The sequence below is a fragment of the Bemisia tabaci genome, chromosome 4 (genome assembly GCF_918797505.1).
Source record: "Bemisia tabaci chromosome 4, PGI_BMITA_v3".
Lineage (NCBI taxonomy): Eukaryota > Metazoa > Arthropoda > Insecta > Hemiptera > Aleyrodidae > Bemisia > Bemisia tabaci.
In genome coordinates, this window is record NC_092796.1 from 57,237,381 (window position 1) to 57,258,296 (window position 20,916).

Genomic DNA, 20,916 nt, shown 5'->3' on the forward strand with positions numbered 1-20,916 from the left:
CTCGGCGCACACCGGGCTCGGAACTCGTCGAGCATAACATGGCGCCAGCTCTCCCATTTACATTACGACTCTATGTACTCTATGTATGAAACTGTGATTAACCCCGCAGATCTTTGAATATTGATAAAAACGTTTTGAGAATGGACTGCGTCCAGCAGAAAGGAATCAAACCACATCAGCTATTGCCAAATTCAACTGGGCAATTTAATTTCTCACAGGAAAACGTTCGAAAACGTTCATTTGAAAATGTTGAGGAAATTGCTTCGTACAATGCAAAAAATTCACTGAAATTCGCTAAAATAAATCCGTGCAACCGTTTTCGTGTAAAAAATTAAATTGCCTAGTTTTTAGCAATAGCTAATGTAGCTTGGTTCCTTTCTGCTTGACGTGGTCTAAATATGCTGGACACGAATAAAGTTCCAAATGTGATGGAGCTGGCACTCTGGCTTTGGAAATAATAGGTCCTTACAATCAATTTTTACCTGCGTGATTTTTTACTTTGATACCATAGATATACAAAAATTTGATTTTTGAAAGAGGGGATGATCTCAGAACGGGTATTTTAGACGGATTTTTTAGCCCTTGATCCATAATACTAAAAATCCATTACTGATCATCATCCGAGATCCTTACTTATTCTTGGTTTCAGACCAGTGTACTCGATGCGGAATATCACAGAGAAAAAAAAGGAGTTAGTCGTTAGGGATTTTTTACCCCGTGACGTAGGTCGGTACAAAATGGCGTCGATATTCCAGCAGAATCTGAAATTCGAAGTATGAAAAACGGACCGTAATTTTTTGTTTTGTTTTTTTGTTTTTGTTTTTTTGCTTAAGATGAGACTCAAGATGTAATTTAAAACACTTTATATGGAATAATTATTTTCCACAAACGACACCATTTCAAAGAAATCGATTATAAAAACCGTCCGTACCGACATCCGTCCAAGATGCCCGATGCGACCACCTCCTTTCTTTTCTGTATAATGGAACATAGACTATTGTGTCATCAGTATCTACCGAATTACATCACCTAATTTTATTTTCGTGGCAGGTTATCATGTCGAGCCACAGATCACCTCAATCTCCTGCGGGATTTTTACCTCCGCTTCGTCGGTAATGAGTCGAAACATAAAATTTTCTCAAAAATAAACGAACGACATCAGCTCGTGAATGCTATACTAGGACAACGTTGCCCAACGTCACGGCGCACGTCCTCGTGACGTCGATCCGAAAGATAATTCTAGACTTTGAGGTTCACTCAGATTGCTCTCTCCCCACAAATCACATACCTGTGAAGTGTGAGGACGCAAGATTTTCGTTCTTGGTACGTGACGTGTTGTAAGAAGCACGCGGCGAGAGAAGCTCGTAAAAAAATTAAATAGTGCATGACCCATGGGAAAAAGAAAATACAAGGACTATGCGTGTGCTACTAACAAGTTATCTCATTCATTAATGAAGGAATCGGGTTTTCCTGCCGTATTACTAAAATACATCTTTCAAAGCTGAAAACTGATTCTGTAGTTGGAAAAAAACTGTTAGATTTGAGAAATTGGAGAAATTGTTCGTCTTCTCGGGTCGCAAAACCTGAAGTTAAGTAAAACTATCGATTACATTGACTCTACATGACAAACATGCCACAAGCTTCTTGCTCGATTTGACGAGGGAAACATTGCACTAGCTGTCAACGCAAAACCGTGTTATTATCAGACGTGACAACTCATTTTTCCACACTTAAAAACAACACTTTCAATTATGCATGACGATCTTCGTAAAAATTAGCAGCCCATAGTAGACAGTTTGCCGGGAAATTCATTATCATTGTCAATTTAACGCCGAGAAACAAGTGCTCTTCTACATCAAAATCGGAGCTAACGAGCATAACCGGCTGGAAATTTTCGGTCTTTCAACTCTCATAATTTCAAAAATAATGATAATTTTGTGGGTGTATATTTGCATAAACAAACTTAGAGACACCGCCATTTCCAATTCATCACCTCAGCTTTTACTGAAAAAGTCCTTAACCTCTCTAACCACCGACGACACAACTATTTCTGTCATCTTGTAGTCACCTAAAGAATTGTATTAAACTTGAAATTCTTCAAATGTAAATTGATGAATCTCATTTACTGCACATCGATTTTAGGTTGCTTCAATCTCTACGCTTGTTATAATGTGACTTGGCAACTCTCTCAAGCCATTGAACCTGAGAGTAAGTTCATATTTTTGGGTCTTTGATTAGGGAGATTTGCATTTACGAGGAACGCCTCCGATTGAGAAGATATGCGCAAAAAGTCCTCATGGGCTTTTCTAACAATTATTAAGAATTACGCATTTGAACTTCATCATGTTTTATTCAATTATTACTGAATCTCATCCTCCGTTTCCATCCTTACATTACGTCAGATCTAGAGCCAATCCCCAGCGCAAAGGCGTCGGAACTTTTATTGATGGATTTTCTATCACCAGTTTTCGGACAGTTTTACCGCAATATGTTTTTCCAATTTATTCTAAAATCAACATAGACATGCAGTATTTTTTGATTTTTTTTTTTTTTTTTTGCTGAACCTGCCTATTTGCACTTCTAGATTATTATACACTTAAATTGCATCAGTGTACCAAATATCACCAGACAGCGAGGTTCATTTATTCCTAAAAACACTGAATTTTAAAAATTTCGTGCATACATTAAATTAAGAAAAGAGAAAATAAAAAAGGGAGAAGGTCTATTTTTACCGACAAAAAACTAGTGGAAAAGTAACGGCGGAGTAGGAGCTATGGAAACTGTTACTAATCAGCAAATCAGCGATGAGTAGCGACAGCTAGCCTTCGCTGGTTTGTTTGGACCCATTAGCCGGTGGGCTTGCACGGTCAATTTCACACGACTCTTCTGTTCACACGATTTTATGCTCACCGACCTCCCTTAAGTCACATCACATTAACTCCACACATGTATTTATACATGATATGAGGTCTTCCCTGAAGGTCTCCGCCGAAACATGTTGATATGATTGAACTCCTTGCACGAGTGGGAAAAAATCTTATTTCGTGCATCCAAGAGTTTTAAGGGCAGCGACATTTTTTTCGTACATTAGTGTTGCTTGCTGAGTATCGTTGCGCAACGCGTTGAAAGAGATGATAAAACTGGGTCTTCATTGTTCAGCAGATTGTTCAGCATATTACTCATTTTACAATATGATAAGCCAATTTTTCTTCACTATTCGGTAAAAATTTGGCGGTCGTTTCCTTAAAATTCGGGCATACTAGGTGGATATTTGATATTGTTGTTTAAAAACTGATCGTTGTTTATAGAATTTATTATTTTCCTACCTTCACAGTAGTAAACTGAACATGAAAAAGATACCGTTTACGTACAAAAAAAATTACGTTACATGAAGAGAAATATAGTAAGATGGGACAAAACAAAAATAGATCATTTTTTATGAATTATTTACAACCGATCAGAGAGGGAAAATATAATTTTGAAAAAAAAATTAAATAAAGATATTTTGACACTTAAGGAAACGTCCAACCAACATAGCGAACTGCAAGACTCGGACATATAAAGCGTCAAGATGAACATTTATTTTTTGTGTCGATTAAATAAAAAAAACAGGCTCGATAATTCGACTACATTTCGCAATGAGGAGCCACACCTTTTTATTTTAGAACCAGTATACGTGACATTTGATTCCCTGTGCAGATAAGTGTTTTATGGATGAGCAAGAGATAATGGCTCTTTACTGCAAAATTAAGTCCAATTATTGAGAAAAGTCTCTTCAACTTAACGTCCGTTTATTGACGTTGGGAAGTTTTTGTCCGTCACTCAGACCGGCGGCTGATTGGCTGGAATGTGCAATTAAATCGACGGCCATGACATTCCTCACCATCGGACATTGGCTCTTGTAAAGTGTAAAGCGGAAGGTTACTTGCAATCCTCTTTTCCGATAGGTTTTAAAGATCGATTACTGCATCTTTCTCCAGCGTCTTTACGTTTTCATACAGAATTTGAATCAAAATAAAATGCAAAGTTTCCTTTTTAATATTTTTCAGGATCAGCACGAGATTACCCTGGTAAAAATTGGCGATAAGAGCTGCGTTTCAAAATACCATGGGAATTCTTATAGCTGGCTAAAGAAGGCTACAGAAAATCATATAGTTGACTGTAGAATGCGGAGAAAATCATACCGCCGGGCTATACGAAGCGATAAAAAATTATGCAGCCGGGCTATAGTTCCTATCGCCGGGCTTTACACATTATCGCCTGGCTGTTGCTTCTTCGCCATCGATTATAAAAGGCTATAAGAAATCGTGTAGAAATTCGTGTGCTTTGGAAATCATTAAGTTTGATACGGAACCACCTTAATATTTACAAAACACACATTATATTTTCCTTTAATACATATTTTTTTTCATCAATTAAAATGAGAATAATCCATTCAGGATGTGCAAACATTTCAAAATCATGAGTTGAATTACGCTGACTCCGCCAGATTAAATATTAGAGCCTAACATAAAGCGGAGCGGCGACGCACTGGCGCCTACAAACCTAACAGGGATACTTCCCGCATTGCGCAACGCGTGAAGTATCCCTGTTAGGTTTGTAGGCGCCAATGCGTGTTCCGCGCTGGCTGCCCGCCTGCCACGGCGCTTGAAGCAACTATTTCACACCAGAGGTATTGCACAGTATCATACGAAACTGAAGGCGCTCTAATATATTAGTAATGACAGGCATCCATCAAAAGTACGGAGCTTTCCTCTCTAAATAAATCAGGATACTACGGCCCAAAAAGAGAGCAGTAATCCAAAAACTCACTAAGTCCTAGCATCCGTAATTAGTAACGTTTAGCATACACTTTATCGCCTGGCTGTTGCTTAATCGCCATCGGCTATAAAAGGCAATAAGAAATTGTGTAGCCGGCTATAGAAGCTATTGGAAATCTTACAGCCGGCTGTAGGTCTATGGTATTTTGGAACACAGATTCTACTGCCAATCTTTACCAGGGTAAATGTCAAAAATACAGGTCGTTTCATCGGACATCCAGTTGCCCTGCGGAAAAAAACGCCGTTTACTTTTTTTTTTATCACAACTCGACCACTCCCAGTTTAATAGCTTAGCTGCATGTATCGCTAAGTATCATTTTTATTGTTGCATCCTGGGTCTGTCCATCGCGATGGACCACTAGACAGGGTGCAAATTAAATAATTTTTTTACTTGTTTGCTATCCGCAATGGAGAATTTATAGGTGTCTGAAATTTAATAAATTCTGTGTCTAAGCGGACGCTACCAAGTGAGCTGAACACGAGGATACCCTTGGTTCATAAATTGAACAATTATTGGAGGAGATATGAAAAAATAACCTAATCTGCTAAAATACATGTGTTTAAATGGGAAATGCCGCTAGATATCGTCACTAGGGGTGCATTTTCTCACTCTTAAATATATTTTTGTACTATTTCCCATTTTTTACGATTGTCCTAGAAGAAATTATAAAAAATACTGCAAAACCAGCTCTTTGGGCACTTTCAGATGAAGCAACAAAAAATTTGCGGGCAAATTCTCCATTTTGAGTTATAAAGTATTCGCCGAGAAAGCAAAGGTATTTATGATTAACATTTGTTAAATCGCAAAAAAAAGAGCAGAGGGTACCGATTCGATAGACATAAATCGAACGAAAAATAAAAACATAAATCGACCGACGCGATCAGATCGAAAATAGTTGAAAAACCCGGTGCCGATTCGATTGTCACGAATTGATCAATTACCGTGAATCGATCGATAATCTGGGAATCGGTCGACAAACCAAGAGTCGATCGACAAATCCGGGAAGCTCCCCTAGTTCTAACATGGTAATGTGTGACTGACCCACTGACTTACAATGGAGTCAACCATGAGATGAACTTGGAAAGTGACGAAAAAATCGTTTCACGGCAAGAGACCACTCATTGCGAATGATTAATCAAAATGATGATGATTCTATCCCTGGATGCTGGTGATGCTAATCAGGAAATCAGTTATGAGTGCGATCAGTCGTTGCGCAGATCCCCTCTCCGCGCTAGAATTTCCCCGGATGCGCGATGCTCATGGCGCAGGCGCGCCGCTTTTCCTCAACACGACGCGAGGCATCTGAAAAGGGAAATCATTTGGACGTATTCATGCTAAAAGGAACTATGCGCATAGGGTTTGCTTGGGATATAGTTCCTTTTGGCGTAGATACGTTCATTTGTATCTCTATGTAAATATGAGTCTTTTCCTGGATACGGTGTTTATGAACGTTGAACATACTCTAATCTAACTCCGCGTTTACTATTTAAGTACCTGAGGTCCAGCACTTGATGTTTACGAGACCAAACGAGCAGCTCGTCTCTTACTAATAATTACAGTTCGAACTGCTCCTGATGAGTTTCCCCTTTGACAGAAGCGCCATCATGAGCAAACTTTCGAGGCATCAAAGTTCGTTTAGAAGAGGTAACACATAGTAAACGTGGAGTGCATAGGGTCAACTGACGTAAAATTATAAAAATCAACTTGTTGTTTCCGTCACGAAAGAACTTAACTACATTTCAATGTTGCCATACTTCCCTTCGGGAATAGAATTTTTCTTCTTATCTCATTCAAAAATCAGAAAAAATTGGTCCAGGCATTGCACTAGCACATTCATCAGGGTTGCCACAGAAGTTAAAAAATGAAATTCCCTGACATTTCCCTGATTTCCCTGTCACATTTCGGTAAGTTCCCTGAAAATTGAAAATATACTAGATGGTCAAAATGACAATTTCAAGTAGTTTTCACTTTGAAACGTCAAATCTAGTCCAGAAAGCCAAAAAAGCCTGAAAATTGAAAATATACTAGCTGGTCTAAAAGACGATTTCAAATAGTTTCCACTTAAAATCTATTGTTTGAAGCGTCAAATCTAGTCCAGAAAGCAAATAAAGGTAACTTGACAGTTTTTCCATGACATTTTCGACATTTCCGTCATTTTCCCTGACAATTCCAGGTTTCCCCTGACTTTTTAAAATTCTCTGACATTTCCCTGATTTCCCTGTCACATTTTAGTAAAGTTCCCTGAAAATTGAAAATATACTAGATGGTCAAAAAGACAATTTCAAGTAGTTTTCATTTTGAAACGTCAAATCTAGTCCAGAAAGCCAATAAAGGTAACTTGACAATTTTTCCATGACATTTTCGACATTTCCGTCATTTTCCCTGACAATTGTAAGTTTTCCCTGACTTTTTAAAATTCCCGGACATTTCCCGGTTTTCCCGGTATTCCCTGACTGTGGCGACCCTGATTCATGTAAAAAAGTTAATTGCTGAAGTCAATTTCACAATCTTGGAATTGAGTTACGTTCCTTCATCCGGAAAACGACGAAATGAAAACATTGATGATCAACGTGAACCTAGCTCGGACCCCACGACTGATTTTTTTTTCCCCGCGTACGCACCAATCCACTGATGTAATCCAATCTAAAAACCACCTCTTCTCTCTGCAAAGGATTCATTAATCGGGGAAAAGTTTCGGAGCTTAAACGAGACAATAATTCGATTTTTTTCTTTATTTTTGAGCGTTCTTCCTGTCGCGGCGACGGTTCCAATAAGCAAGGTCAGACTCCGCGGTTCGATTCCTTTCGTCCTGTCGATTCTGCTCACGTGCAGTTCGCGCCGCGATGACGTCAAAGGTCCGTCTGATTCACACCGTTCGGGCACGGCGCGCGGTGGTAAAAACACGCGACAGGACACGTGGGGAATCTGCCAAGAACAGCTAGCTAATTTACAGCTTGCCAGCACAATGACCCCCAAACCCAAACTAACCGAGTTCCATGCTCTGCTGCGATAGCGAAGAGAGCCGTAAGTGCAAAAATAAAGTTCTGAGAAAACGGGCTCAGAAGCTTCTGACCGGAAAATTTTGTTGAAAGAAGCCTCCGTTCTTCGTCTAATTGCCACTAATCGTCCGGAAGACTCCTAGAAATCGTATGGATGATTAAAAATCGACTGATTTTATTTCCAATACATAAAAAGGGTATTTTTCATTTTCCTGCTAGGTTATTGTTAGGCAAGACAGCCGTAAGTGCTATCTTCTGCATGCTTTCGTGGTTGCGTTTTGGACGCACAACAAACACATTTTCAGGTTAGAAATCGGCAGATGAGGGCGGCATTCCTCTTGAAAGCAATGTTTTCATTGGCTCTCATGCAACTACGGCTGTCTTGAAAAAAACTATGTCATTTTTTGTGCACTTATATACGGCTTTCTCATACTCTTGTTTTCATTAAATTAGGATGAATTTTGCTGTTTTAGCTGTCTCAGTAATTTCATCTGAAAGAGTTTAGACGAATTTTGAAGAAAACTCGATTTCGAAAATTTTGCACTTACGGCTCTCTTCGCTATCACGGCAGTGCTGCTGTCTATTGATTTTGAACCCACCGCGGAAGCAAGACAATCTGCGAGGATGACCTCGTTTAGACATTTCCATTTTCAAGAACACCCCTCCATCTGATAGAATCCACTAATTAGGAAAAGACAAAAGTCTAAAAATTTTAGACGAACTGACAGTGCGTTAGAATCACCTATCCACTTTTCGTACCTAAAAGGATATTTTGTGTGCGTTCCGAATACATTTACGGCGATACCACTATTCGACCACTTGGGCGCGCGCGATGCCTACACTAGAAGTTGAAGGCGAACTGACATCGACGGTGTAAGTCGGCAGTCACGTAACTCGGTTTGCGGCGTCACAGACTTCCTGTCATAATTTATCTTTTAAACGGAAAACTACTCAACGGCAATTCTTTAAAACTGCCGTGATTTTTCTTCTCTTTGCGAAGAAAAGTTGGCAAAAACTGAAAGGAATAATAATGTCATTTTGTTCTCCTTTAAAAAAATAACATAAAGGCGGATATTTTCAGACACCGCAAACGAGATATGTGATTGCCAACTTACGCTGCCCATATGGCGTTTGAGTCACCTATTCTCGACCACTGAAAAGCTATTTTTCACGTGTTTTCCGAGTACATGTGCCATTTCACGATGATACCACTATTGAACCACGTGGAAACTCATGTTGCCTACACTAAAAGTTGAAGGCAAACTGACATGGCGTTAAAGTCACCTATTCCCGTCCGATAAAAAGCTATTTTTTGTGGGTTTTACAGGTATCGTCAAATGCCACACGCATTTGACGATGATAACTCTTTTCAACCGCGGAAGAGCGAGATCTTGTGTTGCCTACACCGAAAAGTGTAGGCGAACTGCCGTTGTGTTAGAATCACCACTTCGCGCGCGGTAAAGACATATTTTTTCGATTATTCGACCACGTGGACGCGTTTTGCCTTTAGTAACATTTGTGGATTACAATTAATCGTCCTTAGTATTTTCTTTTCACCTAATCTGTCCTCAAATACACACATTTCTCAATTCAGTGCTTCAAATATTCATTTTTCCGATCATATTTAAAATTGACCTTGCCGATTTAATTTATCTCGGTATCCTTACGAGCCCTGAAAAGCAGGTAGTTTTATGGACAGTGGGGCTCATCTCAAAATGCAATTATACGGCTTTCGGCTGGAGGAGCAACGGATTAAGCTGATGCCAGGAGAGCCCTGCGCTCTGGAATTCGGTAATGACTGAGGGTGTGACAATGAGATGAGGAACTGGATGAATGATGCAGATAAGGATCGCGTGCCGTGCGTCATAATTATGTATTGCAATGGCCGTGGTCATCCGAGCTGGAGCTGGGAGCTAGGGCTCGGTTGCAACGTGCTAAATGCAGCCGGTGTGGCGCTGACGGATATTGCACCACCTATCACGAGATTAATTATCATCGAATCTAGCACTCTCCCGTCTCTTCAATCCTCACTAACGACCATCCCAGCATGTTTATTGTCTATTGTCATTACTTGTGATCGTCCGAGGGAAAAATGACCTTAGACCACAAACTTTCAAAATTGAGTTGTTTGTACTGATCATACAGTAGAGTTCTACGAACATTTTGAGAAATTTAAGTCTCACAATATCAAATCAGACCGGAATGATGTACTGAAAAGAAGTTACAGGCTATAAAGACATACCGGCCGTTCCGGGTTCAGAGGCCAAAAGTTCCGGGTGCTGAAGCCGTAGCTTCGATTGTTTTGGGTGCTACGCCCGGACCTCCTGGCCTCTGAGACCGGAACGTGGACGGTATGTCTATATAGCCCGTAAGTACGGCTACCACGGCTGGAATTTTTTTTTACCGATGTTACTATTTGAAACTTTTATAAAGAAACTTCGCGCCCTATATAGTAGCGTAGTCAGGCAGGAAAGGGTGGGGGCGGGGCAGTGACTGGAAAATTTCCCCAAAAAACTTGAGTTATCGTGATTTTCAGAAATTTTCGACTTTCGGTACCTTGCCATTAATCATTTTTTACCATAGACCCACCATGACAAATAATGTCTGGCTACACCACTGGTCCTTTCCTCCCCAAAAAATGAACTTAACCGTTTGGAGCATAATTTTTAGGTCACTGGGTGAAACCAACTCGCTAGGTGGAGCCAAAAGGCGAGTAGTACCAGGTTTTGGTGTCTCTTGCAGCAACTCAATTTCATACAGAGAACAAAGTGGTGAGACACGCCACTCAACTAACACAAGTTGATTGCACGTAACGATTGTTGCGCTGAACAGCTTAACTTAGGAAATTAAGCTAGCTTTTCCTTTTTAAGTTATAATGCAATGACGTCACCTTGGTTGATCGTAAAATCAACCAATTTGTGTCTACTCCATTGCAACTGACACGAACACAATTTTGGAGGAAGGAAAAAATCCTTACCTGGTTTTAAAGCAGACTGCCAGGAGGTGACAACGGAGTAGGAGACATCCCTGAACGAGACGTCGATTTCGGGCCTTTTCGGGAAGTTGGGCTTGTTGTTGTTGGCGCTTCCCAGGAAGAACTCCATCGGCTCTTTCGGCGTTTCGCCGTTGACTTTAGTTTCCGTTAGTGTGATCGACATTGCAACAGTTTCAGACGACGGCACTTCACTCGAAAATCATTCCAAAAGACACGATTTAAAATTCTCACGCGAAGCGAGCGCACTCGCAGAGAAAGCTGCGGACTTCCGTAACAACGCGCGGGATTATCTCAAGAGTGGTTGGGATTTTAAAAACCTGTACGGCCGAAAACTCCACCGAAGCCGAGTAAAAAAGCACATCCTTCGAGGAAATTATTGTCAGTGAAGTACTTCATCGACAACTGATAGTCATTCCACGATGAGAACTTTCACCGAAAACCACACTCCTGGTCCGATGTCCGAATGCTTCCAACCTGTGAACAGAAATAAGATAGAATTTATATTCAGTTGTAAAATCATGCATTGATAGGTATATTAGGCAGTTAGAAAAAAAACGATCTAAAGTTAAAAGCTCGTTCTAATGACCAAAACTTTATACGGCCGAAGGTGGATCTACAGATTTTGGTTCAATTTTTCACCCTCACGTTGGTGTATGGTCAGTATATTTTCGAGATTTGAGGACGCTTTTAGAAAAAAGTCAGGGACTAAAATACTATGTGGTGTATGTTGCACCATGAAGTGTGGTTCAAAACCCATTTGAAAAAATTTTAAGATTTTATCATATCCGTAAAAATGCATCACGTCGCGCTGCTGAAATCTGGTTCCAAAATTAGCGATTATTTAATTACCGAACGTGACAGAGATAACTGATACTAACGCATACAAAAGTTGTGGCCGCATATTTTTTAAATATATAAAACAAAACACGAGCTTTGAAAATGTAATCGTAATCGCTTACGGGGCTCAAAGAGTGTGACACTAGAAGAGAGATAGCTTCAATGATGGGAGAGCTAGCTGTGGCTACAGCTGCTGGGAGCAATTGCTCGTTATTGGTCTATTTGAGGTCATTTCACTTGACCCTAGTTTTTTTCCGTTATCAATTTTTAGAGCTTCAAAGCGGATTTTTGTCCGGACAAAGTTAAAAATATCAGCCTTTATCGGGGTTTGGGTTACTTCGAAAGAACTTTTTCCCGGTCAGACTAGCCAAAAGGACTTGGTTGACAGAGCAAATTTTTGGTTAAAACTACCAAAACCGTAGGTTACTCTGATTGCGAGACATCTGGAAATGAAGAAAGTGTCCTGCTCAACTGATGTGCTATCGTTTCTTCCCATGACACTTAGAGATCTCCCCGTATCCCTTTTGTCTTCTTTGTCTATGGCCTTGTCTATCAATTTCAACAATCAGCTCACTGGCTACATTAATAGCTGAAGTAATAACTCAACATAGAACTTTCTAAAATGTTGCCACACTGAAAAAAATGGTATGCTGTTTTAGCACGTACGATGTCAAAAATGTGTCTGGGGATCCATGCTGCCTTGATTGCCCACGCAGTTGAATTTGCATTCAAAGGATGTAAAGTTAACTGTGGGGGCAGTAAAGGCAGCATCTTGGGATCACTAGACACATTTTCAACATCCTAGATGCTAAAACAGCATATTATTTTTTTCAGTGCAATAAGTCAAAGACCGCAACGAAGATGACGCCCCCCGCATGGTGAAATTTCTTATTACAAGTTGCTAAAGATTCACGTTGAACTAGTGAACATAATAAGAAGTCAAAAATTTTTAATTGGAAGGAAACTCTTCTTGAAATACCAGGAGCTTGTTTAGCAATTCAGTTATTATCGGAGGTCGCGGGAGTGGTTCGGAAAAGTTAGCCAATGCCGAAACCAAGAGCGCGGTGGACCTTTCTCAAGAAATGAAGGCGCATCGTGGGCAAACGCAACTCTGCGTGCGGTTTCGTAAAAGTGCGTTCATCATCGAAGGCTCCGTGACGGGAGCAAGTCATCGGATCGGAGACGAAAATTGTGAGACAGATTGAGCAATGGAAGATTTGGGCAACGGGAGGGTAATTAGCGGCGAGCCGAAAATATGAATGGGTCACGCGGGGGTACTCGAATTCGGACGTATCTCTATCAAACGGAACTATGTGCATTAAGACATGAGCCCTGAGATCCATAAGAATATGTGCATAACAGGGCTCACGTAATAATGCACATAGTTCTGTTTGATAGAAATACGTCCATTTGTGATACGAGTGGCTCCGGCTCCTCAACGGAAAGATCCAGGCTTCATCCCGGGCTGCGGGTGTATTGCTGCGCACTCAAGGTCTGAATTACGGCATTACGTTCTCTACGGTTACTCATTCATCGTCATTCATCGTCCATGCGGCCGCGTCGCACAGTGCGGGATCCCGTCGACAAAAATCCAAAATGGAGATGTTGCATGTGTGAGGAATTTGCGATTTGACTGTTGATTCTTATGTAAAAGTTCGCGAGAAACACGATGGTCCACTGGTTTTCTCTGAAATCAACTCTCAAGCTCAAAAAAAGCTCTCAAGTTGAGGCCAAAATCGAGGGGATATCCCACGCTATCCTGAGAGTCCACCTCTACTACATCAAAACAAACTCTCCATGCAAAGATAGGGAGCAAATACATTGACAGGGTTGCCACTTTATTTGGGGACTCTAAAACTGAAAACAAGGCATCGCTGCTAATGTATTTGCTCCCTATCTTTGCATGGATAGTTTGTCTTGATGTAGAGGTGGACTCTCAGGATAGCGAGGGATATCCCCTCCATTTTGGCTTCGACTCGAGAGCTTTTTTGAGCTTGGGAGTTGATTTCAGAGAAAACCAGTAGCACCATCGTGTTTCTCGCGAACTTTTACACAAGAATCAACAGTCAAATCGCTAATTCCTCACACATGCAACATCTCCATTGACTCGAGTTTTCCAAATCGACGGCATAAATCGGCAATCACGTATCTCGTTTGCTGTGTCTGAAAATCTCCGCCTCTGTGTGATTTTTTTAAAGGAGAACAAATTGGCATCATTCCTTGAAGTTCTTGCAGAATTTTCTTCACACGGAGAAGAAAAATCACGGCAGTTTTAGAGAATTGCCGTTGAGTAGTTTTCCGTTTAAAAAATTAAGTATGACAGGAAGTCTGCGACGTCGCAAACCGAGTTATGTGATTGCCGACTTACACCGTCGAAATTTTGTTGTGATATTCGTGATCAGGACAATTTTTCTAACACGAGGGTGTACTTATTTATTTTTTACTTTCCTCCAAACGGTCGTGTAAATGGACCCCGTTGAGCAGAAAGGAACCAAGCCACATCAGCTATTAACAAATTTAACTGGGAGATTTAATTTTTTACAATAGAACGTTTGTGCGGACTCATTTGAAAATTTTAAAGAATTTGTTTCGTGCTAAGCAGATGATTCACTGAAATTTGTTCAAAAATCGTTTTTATTAAAGCAAATAATTGCCCAATTGAAGTTCTGCAATAACGGATGTGACTTGGTTTCTTTCTGCTTAACACGGTCCAAATATGGGTTCGAAGTGGAGATAAACTAAATCATTTTTCTGTGAACGGTCAAAGATAGCTCAGCGATTTGGTCAGAATTTCAAATCAATTCTTATGAGGGGAATTCTCATGGGGTAAATATTAATTTCGGAGTATTATCAAACTTAAGCTCGTTTACTTCTGATCAAGAAAACTAAATTAAGTTAAACGGTCGCTGTTTGTTAAATACACGTTTATCATAAGATAAGGACTGGAAACAGATGTGATAAAATCATAGAGTGGAACCGAGTGACTCTCCTTCAGATCTGGAGAGTGTATTTTAATACACAGAAATTAATTATAAAATTTCAACTTTTTTTTATTTCTTACTTTTTTTTTGGACGATGACAATACTTCTTCTACCCGCAAGGGCAGCGAGAGAGTAAAAAATTGCAAAAATGGAAAGATAAATTAGGAACGAAAACCATGCAAGGAAATTTTCTTTAGATTCAGCGGCTAGCTCTGATCGCGCAAGGTTATAGGCACCTGGACGCACGCTCAGGTTTCACCTCGCGTCATCTATCATTCATAGCGCTCACGATTCAAGTCTTAATAACATACAGTATAAATTAATCTGATTCATCATGTACGTTATATGGACGTCATTAGAACAGAGAAGATCAAACTTCAAACAGCACTCAGAGGAAACGCGTATCTAACCGAGCACTTCCATTGGCAATACGTTGCTTTCAAAAGTCCCTTCTCGCATTCACCTCTGCCATTCGTGACGCCCATTTAGTCGCTCTTTTGATGTAAAGACGTACCTCATTTTCTCCATGAACCCCGTTTTACATATAAATAAATGGTCTCTGGAGCTCATGGAAAAATCGAGATTCGGCCTCACGTCCGAGGAGCGACAATATATATGAGTGTCATACGCAATATAGTAACTAAATCTGTTATACTAATAATTAGGGTTCCAACGATTTTTTTTTTTTTTTTAAGGGTTAATGGGAAAGTCCTGTTGATTGAATCAAATTTAGCGATGGAGAAAAAGCGGTGAGAGCAGCTCCTGTTGCCCTTGTATTTATGGGGGTTGCGATTGAGAAATATGTTCGAAAAATTAATTGGGTTCGCTTTCAACAAAATAAGCGCTTAATCTCGAATTATTTGCGAGAACTTCTGGGATTCGAACTTCTATTCGTTTACTTGCGAAGAATTTACAGTTAAAATTATCACTTAATGACCTTATGACATTATCATTCTTGCAACATGAAATGAAATAAAAATAAAGCTGAGTACCCGCCTCTTGCCTAAATTCGAATAGGTCATATTCTTCTCCTTTACTTGGTCTTCGTATCTTGTTTTACTGATATATAAATACTTTGTTTAGCTGAGACCACAGGGATTATCAATTTACTTCTGATTCAAACTTACAGTATTATATGATCTTGAAGTTTGAATTGCTTACCCCAAGATTGAAAGAGAGCAGTGGAGGTTAGGAGTCGTAGAGCGCGAGAAAGTCTTTGTATATAAGTTTGAATTGCACGTAAAGTAAAGTCTGAAATATCATGTTCTCAGGCTTCGCGTGTAACCAAAGCCTCATTTCGAAAAGTGCTTCCAAGAGTATATCAATCATTTCGGATGGAGAGTTGATATCGTAGTTCAGACACATACATGCGTGTACGTAGAGAAAATGGTGAAGAAAAAACATTGAAAGAAACTCGTTTGAAACTATAACGAACCAATTGTACGTATGCTGGTTTAGACAAAAGTGTTGCTCCAACATGATACATGGTTATATCTTCGGAACACCATCAATTCCCTACGTGTAGAATATGAAGTCATCGTTTTTAATAATAATGTATTGTCATCTCCAAAAATTTTACCCGCAACTCTTTCAAAATAAGTGCCACTCTGAGATGATGGATCAATAAATTAAAACCAATCTGCAGAGAAATATTGTTGGTTCACCTCTTTCATTATGTGACAAAGGTATGGAGGCTGATCAAAGAATCGACTCCAACCGCCCGGATTTCGGCAGATTTCTAAAAAGAGTTACATTAATCCCGAATTATTTTAATCCTGACCGGGGTCGAAGTGACATTCGCATTCTCACTTCACCCCGATTGTCAAAAAATGTCTGCTTGTCTACTTAAAGTCTGCTTATCTACTAAAATTGTCTACTTAAAGTCCCGACCGCGGAGTTGATTAACCTCGAGACTTTTGATTGGTAGTACGGGAAGTGGAACTACCCATATTCATCTATGCGCGGAAAAAGAAGACGGAGGTAAGGCATATTTTTAAATTATAAATTTAATTTGTCGGCATGCGTTCTCTCTCCTTCCCTCTCCTATGCTCGTAGATCCTCTCTCTCTCTTATGCATAGTAGTTTCCTAGCTTGGTGTCTTGGCCACGTTGTTCCCTGTAACACTTCCAAAACTAGGACTGATAGTAATAAAAATGACGCGAAATTGTGAGCGATAGTGCGATAGAGTCAACGAATCAGCATTTCTGTGTCACTAGTGAATGAACGCTTGAACTTTGGGCTGATTGTGAGCGTTGCTCTGATATAGGTACTGCCGTGCTAGGGGAAAACGCCTTATGAGCTTTCAGGCGTTGCCAAATTCCCTTCAATAAAATGCGAATTTCCTGGAGTACTAGTGGATATTTTTCTCCACATATTTTACAGAATTCCATTCGCAGTTTAATCTACAGTGTCCGAAAATTTAAAGGAAAAATATTCATGCTTCTCCCCAAAAATCAACATTTTATCGGAGGAAATTTGGCAACGCTCGAATGTTCATAGGGCGTTTTTCCTTGGTCGCGGTTTACACCTTACCTCACCTGGCCTCGCACTCCGAACTAAGACGCCTTTTTATTACAGGAGACGTTCAACGTGCGATTATCTCGGTGAAACTCGCAATCGGAGACAAAAAACTTTCAATTGCCTTCCTGGATGGGTATGAAGCTTTTGCGACGAGTCTGCAGTCGCGCAACTTGCTTGCTAAAGGCGATCGGAATTTCGCATTTCGCGCAGGTTAATTAAGTATTCTAAATTCTGCCGTGATAGCGAAGAGAGCAGTAAGTGCATGCTGGGATGAACCTCGAGACACGTGAAAGCATGTGCTAACCGTGGCTCATACATAAATGCACTTACTGCTTTCTTCGCTGCCACGGCAGAATTACCGTCAGCGACGAGGAAATCAAAATAGGAAGTTGATTTGGAAGCAGTGAATGATCGGGAACCAGCGTTTGTAAGTACACAGAGGGTTTGCTTGTAAGTTGTGCACATGAGGGTAAATTTTTTGATGGTACTTGATAATTCTGCCATTGTATAACCAATAGGCAGACCCCTGTCTTTCCGTATTCTTAAATTTTTTACCGTTTGACTGGTTAAATCTCGTTCGAAGTCTCCTGCACACATCTACGCGGGCCGTTTTCGAGAACACTAAAAACAACATTTAAAAACATTTCTTTAAAGTATAACGAAATTCTCTTTAGATTTGAAGCATTTTTTTTTATTTAACCTCCTAAAACCCGGAGATTTCACAATTTTTATGGTGCTTCAGTCCTGGGTCTATTTAAACTTTTCACACCGCCAAAAATCGCGAAAAAATTAACCTCTCTTTTTAAGCATAAAAAAGAGCATTAGAGGTCGCCTATAAGTCATTCGACAGTGTCAGAGCTGCGCTCTGGAGACTCAAATTAGAACTTGAAATGAGGAGTCGATTTATCACCGGCCGGGTCTCTGGCACTGCTAAAATAAATAGCGAGACGTCTTTCCGTGGGAACTTAGAAAGTTACAGATTATTATTATTTTTTTTTTTTTTTTTTTTTGAACAGAATATTTTTTTACTTCAAATAAGTTATATCTTAAGTCCGAGAAATGTGACTTTGTTATCGATGACGAATTCGATTTTCTTTGAATTAAGGAGAAAAAGTCGTTTGAATTTTATTCAAAAAAAAAAAAAATTATTCCACCCTAAAAAGTTGTATTCACCTAAAAAATATTTGCTTCTTTTTAAAGAAAATTTTGTTTCAATTTCAAAAGGATGCGTTTTTTCCCGCCATTTTTGCAGCAAAGAGCGATGAAATAAAAGCCACTACGTCACGATACGTAATCGGTACGATTACGATGCGTATGAAGGGTTTAGTTTCAGGAACACCTCGTACTCCTGTTGTAAGTTTCAACGTTCTGATTTTTAGCAACCTTCAAATAAAAACATTATTTTCTCCCAATTTTTCTGGGACGCATCATCAGAAGGTGGAATTTTTACAAATTAGGTGCGGGAAGTTTTGAAAAGTAAAGTCGCTGATTCATTACGTAAGAAACAAAGACGAAAAAGTGACGTGTAATAATGAGCAGTGTGCTACGAAGCTGGATAGTGATGAGTGCACGAATCGCGACTTTGAGTAACATCCAATTATTTTCTTCTTCACATTTAATATACGAGTTACAGAACCTCAAACAAGAAGTTGCAAATCATTCTTGCAGCCAATTACACATAAAAATAATTTTTTAGTAGACTTAAAACTAACAACAATAGAAGTACGATTCTAGCTCTGGAGCGTGAATATTTCTTTTTTTTCGCGGTAAATCGTGGAAGGATCATTAATTTAAGTAAAGCATCATTTAAGAGAACACACCCGACAATTTTCCGAGAATACAGGAATCGTTTTGCAAAAGTCCAGAGCTAATTCATACACGATAAAATTTTCGTTGCAAACGCATCGCTTGTGACAAACTTTACTACCGATAAGAGTGAAATTGGTTTTTGAAAATGAATCATTGCGACAATAAATCGTGCCAATTAGATTTAGAGGACTCTTTTCCTTCTTCGATGTACGACCGGTGCTTGTAATGTCTAAAAACCAGTGCACATAAAGAGAACCCTTCAATTGTACAGCACTATGATTTTCTGGCGAGATTATGGGAAGGAAATATGATGGAAGAAATAATTATTGGTAATAGAAAATTTCAAAAATATCGAATGACAGTTAAATATCTATGATGTGAAGAGCACCAAGTTACAATGGAGAATGAAAGAAGTAAAAAGGCCGCAAATGTTTCTTGTCCGACGAACTCAGCGGAAGAATGATAATAACGCCTTGATACAACTATTCGAGCTCTTGAGATGTGCGTGTTGCTTACGCAAAAATGAAGGCGCGACGAATGCCGTTTCCACGCGCGCTGCAATGTGCTCGGTACTTACGTGAGTCACCGGCGAAATAAGCTCCGATAAATTATCACAAGTACGCTGAACTTCCTTTGCCGTCATTATTATTCTTTGGTTTTATGTCCCCTGCACCAGGAAACAAGACATTCCGCAGACATATCACAGACATTTCTTTCTTCCTACCGTTGACCACGATGTTCGATTGCGCTTCGTATTGACTTTGTAGAAAGAGAATACGCAGGTTTCTTTTTAAAATTGCATTCTTCGAGCGCTTTTCTTACTGTCCAACTTTCCTCCTTTCTTGAGCGATAGGACACCATTGCATACTGTTAAAACATCAGGAGGATTTACGGGCTGGTCGCTCTTGGTGGCCGCGGAACCCAGAAACAATTTTCAATTCTTTAGGCACAAATCACATCGCAGAAAAGATACCTTACGTAAGCTATCGGCTCAAAAAAAGGCAACTGACGCAACTTCGAACAGCTTAATAACCGGCATGGCAGTTCGTTATAATTGTCTCCTCTATAATGCTACTGATTTTGAAAAGTGCTCATGGAGTTGTGATAGTGCGGTTCCAGATGGTTGTGATTTACATGACAAGAAAGAACGATTGGTAAAAAATTGATGTTTAGATACGATTCTGCTACCGCGATCTTTGCCTTGCCGAGGAAGATCGCCTTAAGAGCATTCGAATGTTGCCAAATTTCCTTAAGAAATATTGAAGAAAGTTATGAATACTTTTCCTTGAAATTTTCACACACTAATAAAGATCAAAATATGAACCCACTTTACTGAAAAATCGGAAGCAAAATATTCACAAATTTTTCGGGAAATTCGTGGTCGGTCCAAAAAAAATTGGCAACGTCTGAGAGTTCATACGGTGTTTAACATTAGCACGGGAGAGCTCCTTTTCCCGCCAATTAGCAACGTTTGAGGAATTTCAGAGCTTTCAGAGGCTTTGCAGTGAAACCCTCTGAAAAATTCCAGAAAAATTAAACAAAACTCGGAAAATTCGGAGTATTTTCTTCAAACATGGCAATGCCGCAATATTATAAAAATGTGGTATACTGACCCATTAGAAAAAAGAGAAAGATGGCAGAGTGAAAAAACGTGAGCGGAAAACGTGAGTGAGATGATGGTGGTGGGCGAGGCGAGGAAAAAGAAAGGGAAAACAAAGGTATGTGACGGATGGAGGTGAAAGAAAGAGATGCGAGGTGGACTTGGCCGGAGTGGACGGGAGGAGTTACGATTACCAACTCAGAAATTATGTTTTGCGAGCGGCGATTACGAGGCCAAGGAGTGCTTTTATCGAACCCGGAGGTGTAAAAGATAAGTTTAATAAACTCACCGATGATTACGAATAATACACAGTAGTTAGATCATTAGAATAACAACCCGTTCGAGCGACGCGAC

General features: G+C 39.8%; 1 protein-coding gene across 2 annotated transcripts in view; it reads right to left on the bottom strand.

The window, feature by feature from the left end:
• The window catches only part of LOC109042608 (ATP-binding cassette sub-family G member 1), a 57,995-nt gene that overhangs the window by 27,868 nt on the left and 9,211 nt on the right, over nucleotides 1-20,916 (bottom strand). For both annotated transcript variants that reach the window (XM_072300144.1, XM_072300143.1), the window contains exon 2: nucleotides 10,798-11,289. In XM_072300144.1, the coding sequence (XP_072156245.1) occupies nucleotides 10,798-10,978 (181 nt within the window). In that variant the 5' untranslated portion in view covers nucleotides 10,979-11,289. The remainder of the gene's footprint in view (nucleotides 1-10,797; nucleotides 11,290-20,916) is intronic.